The sequence below is a fragment of the Populus euphratica genome, unplaced genomic scaffold (assembly GCF_000495115.2).
Source record: "Populus euphratica unplaced genomic scaffold, PopEup_1.0 scaffold101.1, whole genome shotgun sequence".
Taxonomy (NCBI): Eukaryota; Viridiplantae; Streptophyta; class Magnoliopsida; order Malpighiales; family Salicaceae; genus Populus; species Populus euphratica.
Window position 1 is genome coordinate 534,947 of NW_011499894.1, and position 7,949 is coordinate 542,895.

The 7,949-nt window shown below is 32.8% G+C and overlaps 1 protein-coding gene across 1 annotated transcript; it reads right to left on the reverse strand.

The window, feature by feature from the left end:
* Window positions 1–4,403: 4,403 nt before the first annotated feature.
* On the reverse strand, window positions 4,404–5,450 carry LOC105131784 (uncharacterized). Its single transcript, XM_011034928.1, has one exon. The coding sequence runs from the start codon at window positions 5,440–5,442 to the stop codon at window positions 4,801–4,803; it is 642 nt and encodes a 213-aa protein (XP_011033230.1). The 5' UTR covers window positions 5,443–5,450; the 3' UTR covers window positions 4,404–4,800.
* Between the last annotated feature and the right edge of the window lie 2,499 nt (window positions 5,451–7,949).

The window sequence follows — 7,949 nt, forward strand, 5'->3', positions numbered from 1 at the left end:
GTCAGCATCTCATCTGAGACCGAACCAGCACAGCCAACAACGTAATCCCCCTCTTTTCACATCCACACTGCCTAACTCTTTTGGAAATTAAGATCATAACTGTAGAATTTATTAACTGAACTGTCCTTTAATGTCCTATGCATATCATGCTTAATGTTTAGCAGCTCGACACTTCTTTTTTAATAACAAATATTTATTTTAGTTTATATATATCTTGATTAATTTTTTAAGATTTAAAAAATTAACGACCATATAAATTTTTAGTAATTTTAAGATTTATAACACTCAAACTGATAATTTTTAAAAAATAAATTCAAAATCTAAACAATTAAAATATACATAACCACACTTTAATTTTAATTCTAAAAGTTGATTAAAGCTATCATATAAACACTATATTTGATAACATTAAAATGCAATCGATGGTTTGTGTGAGATATATATTTTTTTATTGAAATACCTGTTCTTATAAAACAGTTAAGAACTACTTTTTATGTTTGACAACTTGGATAATTCATCTCTGTACTGTTCACGTAAACATTACTGCTGAATTTCACTTTATAATTATAATTATTTATATTAAAAAAATTATTTTTACTCAAAAAAGTAATATTTAATATTATTTAATAACACTATATAAATTATAAGAATATTGTATGATTATGTAACATTTATAAAATTTGATTGCAATTTTAATTTTATTTCTGATGATATTTTACTTTATTTTATTGTATGTTCAAAAAATCTCAATTTAAAATTATAGTCATTATCAGATGAATTTTATACACAATAAAATTATAGATAAGTTAATGAAATCAGAAAAAGTATTTGATATAAAATATTATTTATTTAATGATTTAATAATGGTAGTTAAATCTATAATATTTAAATTAAAAACTATTAATATTAATATATATTTTTTAATTATCTTATAACCTCAATTTAAAAAACATACTTAATTAAATACATTAAACAATTTTTTATTTAATTTTAATTTCAATTATAATTTTAACTAAATATATATAAATATCAAATTAACCTCAATTAAAAATATTTTTTATAAAATATCTTTTTTAAAATACAACCACAGAAACTAACAAGATACTAAACACATCCTTCCCATTTTAACTTTAACTGCAAAAGTTGGTTACCCACAAACTTCTCTTCCCTGCCAGTTTTCCTGGTTAATTTGAATGAGAGTTGAATTTATTGTGTTCTGAACATGTGGGGCAGGCAATTAATGGGAAGAAACTTTCGCTTGGATTTGGTCAAGTCATGGTAGAAATTGTTGCATTTAATTCACAAGAAACATGGTGGCAATTTTTTTAGGTTTTAAAAGCTTTTTAATTATTATTTAAAATATAATAGAAGTTTTGTAAAAAAATAGATATATTTATTGATTTTTTTCGTCAACTTTCGAGAATGTAAAATATTATTTGTCCTCAAAGTTCCGAATGAAAAGTATAGTCTTTGAAAAATTAATTGTAAAGTGAAATAAAAAACTAATTACATAAATAAAATTAATTAGGCATCAACTTTTTTTATTTTTTTGAAAAGGTGGTTTATAAACAAGAAAAGAAAGAGACCAAGGGAACCGATTTTGATCTGCTAAAGCCTAAAAGCTTGCCTATCCATACCCCCATCGTATCTCTTTCCCTCACCTTAAAGCAGCAAAGGAAGTTTCGCAATAAAGAAACTTACAGGAGGTTGAAAAGAAAACATTATTGATGCCTAACCCTGCTTCGCTAATTAAAAACTCCATAAACAAAAGCTTATAGACCGGTCCTGGCTTGTCTAGTCTTGCTACCTCTACTCATAGTAATTAAAGACCCCTGCCGCATTGACCTAAGTTTATGGATCATCATCAATTCTTTTAAAAAAAAAAACTTATTAATTTACAACTTGCAAGGTAAGCACGCAGTTAGGTAGAATCTATGTCATGGGGATGTGTGTTTGAGGATGTATTTGCATCGGTAGCTTATTTAACGTCAGGTACCCTGCGCTCTTGTCATTTGCATGTTCTTGGATGATCATACAAGATTCATCAAGATTTTCCCTTTATGTACTGGGGTGGTACCTATTTAGCTACCTAGATTAATTTATGCCGGAGAAACCTATAATTAAACCAGGGTCAAAATAAAAGATTTATCAGCAGGGTCTCTGATGTTTCTCAATTAGGTCCATCGTCCACATCTGATGCATAAAAAAGGCATCGTCTTGAAGACAACTTGACAGTAAATGCTAATAAACATGGACAAAATAATATAATAGAGAAATGTATAGAACAGTAGTGAAATCCATTGATAATTTTTTTTTTTGTTTTGGGATGAAATTGAAAGTTTCCCTGTTAATTTATTACCCCTGACTATCTTTTATTCTAATCTTTCACTCATGTCCTTTCTTTAAAAACTGAAGTAAGCTCGATTTATGCTGTCATCATTTTGTGACTATGGGCTTATAAAGCAATTTGAATAAGGAATCTCACTGTCTGGCATACAAATTTAGCAGTGAGAGCATCTCCAAGGGGAGATGCTAGCTGCTACGTAGAAGAACCAACTTCCATGAAATTCTATAGTGGGCAACGAATAAACATTCAAGTATCCAAGGCATCAGCAGCTATGAAATTCAGTGTGCTGTTGGGAGTAGATGAATTCTTGGCAATATATGAGTTAACAAATACACGTTTAATAGTCAAAAGATATGGAAAAAACAAAATCCATTATGCTTTTGCACAATCACAACTGTCACGTTTAGTAGACAAATACACGTTTAAAAATCATCATCAGTAAACTTAATAATTTGGAAGTCATCACTGAGGTCTTTCTTTATTATTTGTTTTAGTCTTAATTAATTATCTTGTACTAGATTCTGTAAAGTATCACATTTGGCTCCACTTGGACATGCTGTGTTAATATATACCTTAATTAGATCACAGTGAAGGCTAAAACAGGAAGAGAGGGGAGCCCAAGAGATTGACCCTGCCCAAAACAAGGCTAAGCTCAGCACTGCAAAATGATCTGGCACGATGATCAACGCAGATAGTTACCCCTACAGATCTGAGATCATAAAGTGACATGTTAACCGCACATCTGCCATGGCAGGAGACATACTTGTGGTTAAAAAACTTAACCATCACTTTCATGACTAATGGAACTGGATAAGCGTGTTTACTTTGACTTTTAAGATGATAACTATAAGCAGCAGCTTGGAGTCCTGGGCAAGCAAGCAAACAAGCCCTGGCCCGGGGTGGTTTTCGAATCGATAGATCATCAGTCACTTCGTCAACCAAACCTAATTTAATAATTATATATAGGCCTGTTTGAGATGCCATGTCTTCATATATTGAAGTTTGAGAGGGAAAAACTCTCCATTTACTCCCTAATCCCATCAATTCTTAGTCGGTTTCCCATGCTAATGACGAGTTTCTCAACTAGGTTTCTCAAGTATGATACATTTCTCAATCGAGTCCCGCAGTTTTACTCTAATCTGTTAGTATTTTCTTTTTCGTTATGCTGTGTAATTATACTTAAAACTACGCACGTCACCAAGAGGATTTGATGGCTTGACGTCGTGCATAAGAGGTTGCTGCAATTCTTGATAAAATGAACTAATTGATTAGAAATGCACGACCTGTTCAAGATGAACATGAAATTTATAGTTTCAAGTCAAAATGAACAATCACCCACTATATTATTGGCGACAATTAGGTTCCAACAGTTTTTAACTTTTCTCCAGGATGCATGCATCACTATAGAAATTAAACCCTTTTATGAAAAATGCTTCTCAAATAGTCATTGGCTACTATCACGATTATAATCCTAAAAAAAAGCTTGTGGAAATATATTCGCTTAGCTCCGAGTATACAAAATAACTTCATCGTAAACAAATTCTTTATTTTATGGAATGATAAGACTTAATTTAACCTGAATTTACAAATTTCCTCTTATTTTTTTCTTAAGAAAATTTTTGTAGCCAGAACGCATTAAAGTCTTAACATCGCACAAGGATTCAGAAAATATAAGTTGGTAGGAGTATACCTTACTAAACTGTAGCACATCTGTGTCACTAAATGACTATAGAGTACTCTGGACACTTTTTTCACCCCACAAAGAACTTTAAGCATATGCTTCGACTCTAATGGTTACCCCACAAAGAACTTTAAACATATGCTTCGACTCTTATGGTTTAGGGATTTAATTCCACGAGAAAATCTCATATTTAAACCTTTGAGATGAACGGAGCTTCCAAGGAGTGGGGATTTAAAATCACAAGAGCACTATTTTTATCGTATAACTCAAAATCCGTTGTTGGATTTTATGTTAAATTAAAGGGTTGGATGCTGGAGCCTACACTAAATTTCAAGAACATAATCCCTTTCCAAGCTCAATGTGCAATCCCATGATACGAGGACAATGGAAATTATGTCTATTGAGATCCGACATGGAAATTCCAAAAATAAAAGAAAAAATCAGTAAAATTATTGCAACGATAGATTAAACGAAACACACTTTCACCCCTGCAACCTGAAAGTTGTCAGCATTATCATATACTTTCAAGCGATCAGAAATTTCACAATTACCCCCTCCCCCTCCCCTTCTCCATATCATGTACAACTCTCTAGGCCTCCACCATTTCAAAATAAAGCACAATATCAGAAGGAAGAAAGAAGAAACCAAAAAGAAAAACCCCTTGCACCCCAATATGGCCATTATGTACTTTCCTCACCCCACCAATGTTCCAGCATAGAAGAATGGGAAAGCAAAAGAAGAACTACAACAAGAAACAAAAAGACCCCTACATTCACATGCTTCTAGCCATCATTTCTTGGAATCTCCTGTAGGACTCTTGCTTCTCCAATATAAACTTTTCGTGGCAGTTTGCAATGAACAAATCTGCTAGCCGATTGATATCTTTCTCGATACCATTAGAACCCACATCGTCAACTTTCTCGTCTAGCCAATGAAGGTACCCTGAAAGCTGAGACTCCGTGTTGTCCTCGCACTGCTCATTTGTAATTATCGAGTTCCACGTAGAGTCATAGTAGAAATGGGAAGAAGAGAACCCATCAAGAACTGGTTCTGGCACTGGTAGCACATGTGAAGAGCACCAGTTATAGTGTAGCCTAAATGAGCCAAGGAATATCTTCTGATGCATCTGCTTCTTTTTTGAGTTCTTCGTAGGGGAAATGAAGAAGTGCAAATGTTGGTTCTCTTTAAGAATCTCAATGACAACGGATTTTGCTTTGGATAGAGCTCGAACGATGCGGCACACGTGTGAGATGATAAGGGTGTGGATAAGGGTTTTGATCTTCATGGAGCTTAAGGTAGAAGATGGTGGCTTTTTAGAGAAAACTTGAAGAGGGTGCAAGTTTCTTAGATAGGATGGAGAGCTAACCATTTTTCTCGAGGTCTGTAGGTGTGGTGGGGTTAATTTCTTGGGCATTGTTCGATGGCGTATATAAAGAGTCTTGATTACCAATTTGCCACTATACTTTTATCATATTTAAAAGGAATGCCACCCACTTTGTAGATTTCGTAGGCAACTTCTCCTTTCACCTTTATCTCAGTCATGCAATCGATAAAGACTCGAAATCCTGTAGCTATCTTAAGTTCCCACACACTACATATATATCATGACCCGCTTACATTTTTTGAAATATCGTGGCACTTTCTGTTATTGATCAGTGTATCGAGGTCATGCCTATAACAGTAGAATTTAGAGTGCTAATTAAAAACTAGAGATCCATGCCTCATCAAGCCGAGGTCATGGCGCGATTTTTTTAATTTCAGTAAGCAACTCGAGAACGGCGACTAAGGCTTAATCTTCGCCGAAACCACCAGCCCAAGAAAATAATATAATGCGAGTATATGTTCTTCTCAAGTTAAACCATCAACTGCTCGAGCACTATGTGCATATTTTGGTTTATTACTGACGTAATTGTTGTATTTCTTTAACAAAGCTCAGTTTGTTTTCACATAGAAGAGGTCAAGCAGGTTAATTAGGACAGCCCTGAAATCTGGGAGCCTTCAGTATCAAGGTCCCACTGAGACCAATAAATTAGAGATATATTTATGGAGAAATTAATTAATAGCATGCAGAGAGGGTGAGGCTCATGTTCGATCCAAATGGTAAGATAGCATAGGAACAAAATCAATAATAACCTTGTAGATTTAATTTAGATCTTAATTGGTCCATCGAGCACTGAACTAATATTTAAGTAAATTTTCTCATGAGTTTACTACAGAGAGAAGATTATCAAATTAATTTGTTGATGAACTACTAATTAATCATCCGGCAGGCTAAACATACAAAAAAAGCCAAGTTCAACCACCTTAATTCATCCCCGACCTGCATATGGCCTTTAATGGCTTTTTCTGCGTTGATTGAATTATAAATATACATAAAAACAAAAACTTAACTCTCCAAGTAGTGCATTATGTCCAAGCAATTATTTAGTTAATTTATCACACACTTTGGTACAAAAAGGACTTTTTGAGCAAGATACTGACTTCTAATGGCGATTTATGGCACTGGTAGAAAAATACAAGAATCAGATTCAACAGCATTTTCTAAAAATTAAAAAATATCTTTTTATGTTTTCAAAATGTTTTTAAAAAATAATTTTTTATTTTAAATTAATTTTTTTTATTTTCATACTGTTTGGACGTTTGGAGACTAAAAATAAAATTTTAAAAATAAAAAATATATTAATTTAATGTATTTTTAAACAAAAACTACTTTGAAAAACCATCATTACTATAATACCAAACAATTTCATTACCAAACGGGCTCTGGGATTTGTTGTAGGTTTGACAAAAGAAAAAAAAAATGTCTGGTTGAATGATTAACACACAAAAATAAAAAACGTGATCCAATCAATTCAAGTGAAAGACTAAACTATTAGGATGTCAATTTCCTAGAAACTAGGTTTTAACCACTTCCGATCGAAAACCTTTTCCTAAGAGATATGCTTGTCGGGTCTACTCTACCATGGTTTTAGTTCCCCATTCTCTGTAACCTGTTCTCGAATTTAATATATATGAAAGAAACTTGCACTCTTCAACATAGACTAAGATTATCCGTGCAGCTTTCTTAAGTTGCTGGTAAAGAATGAAGCAAATACGTTTTTCTATGATTGCTCAGTCAATTCAATAACCTCCCGTCCAATGGTTTTGATCTTCTCAAATGAGAGAAAGAAGACACAGAGGAGGGAAAGGGAAAGGGAGAGGGAGAGGGAGAGGAGCCCATCAATTATCCTAATGTTTTCTATATTTGGATATGAATTAACGACTTACCCTTAGATTTTTTTTTTTCCTTTCCTATAATTAAATCAATTTGATGAAGCCATCAAGCCAGCTGGTTTGGTAGAAATCTTTAATTAATCTCTATACAATACCGTGAGAAAATAATGGTATGGTAAGGTATCCCTCCTTGACTCATGAAACTAAACCTAGATAATAATAATTGATGAAGCCAACTTGCTTGGTAGAAATTTTTTATGCTCTAGATATTATTATGAGTTAATGATTTTATATTGAAGTCTCCCCTCTGGGCACACAAGACTATCCCATAGTAAGACAGAGAGTGAGCCCAGATTATCAAGGTATAACCGAACTAGACACTTCAAAAAATGAAGAACAAGAGTCATGTTTATCCGGTTGCAAATTTATGACTAATATTCGGTCACAAATAAATTTATTTATTTATTTATTTATTTCAACTTTGTGACCGATTTGTGATGGAATGTTACAATTACAAATCAAGCAAATTTGGTCACAATTTTTTTTGGTTATTTTTCTCTCATTTACTATCTATTTAACCCTAATATATTTTTTCTCATTTTCCTCTTTTCATTGTCTCATCCATTCTATTCTATCTGAATCCCTCACTCAAACAAAAAGTTATTCTCTTTCACTCCATCTCTTACCCATCGTTTTATTTTTCTCCCC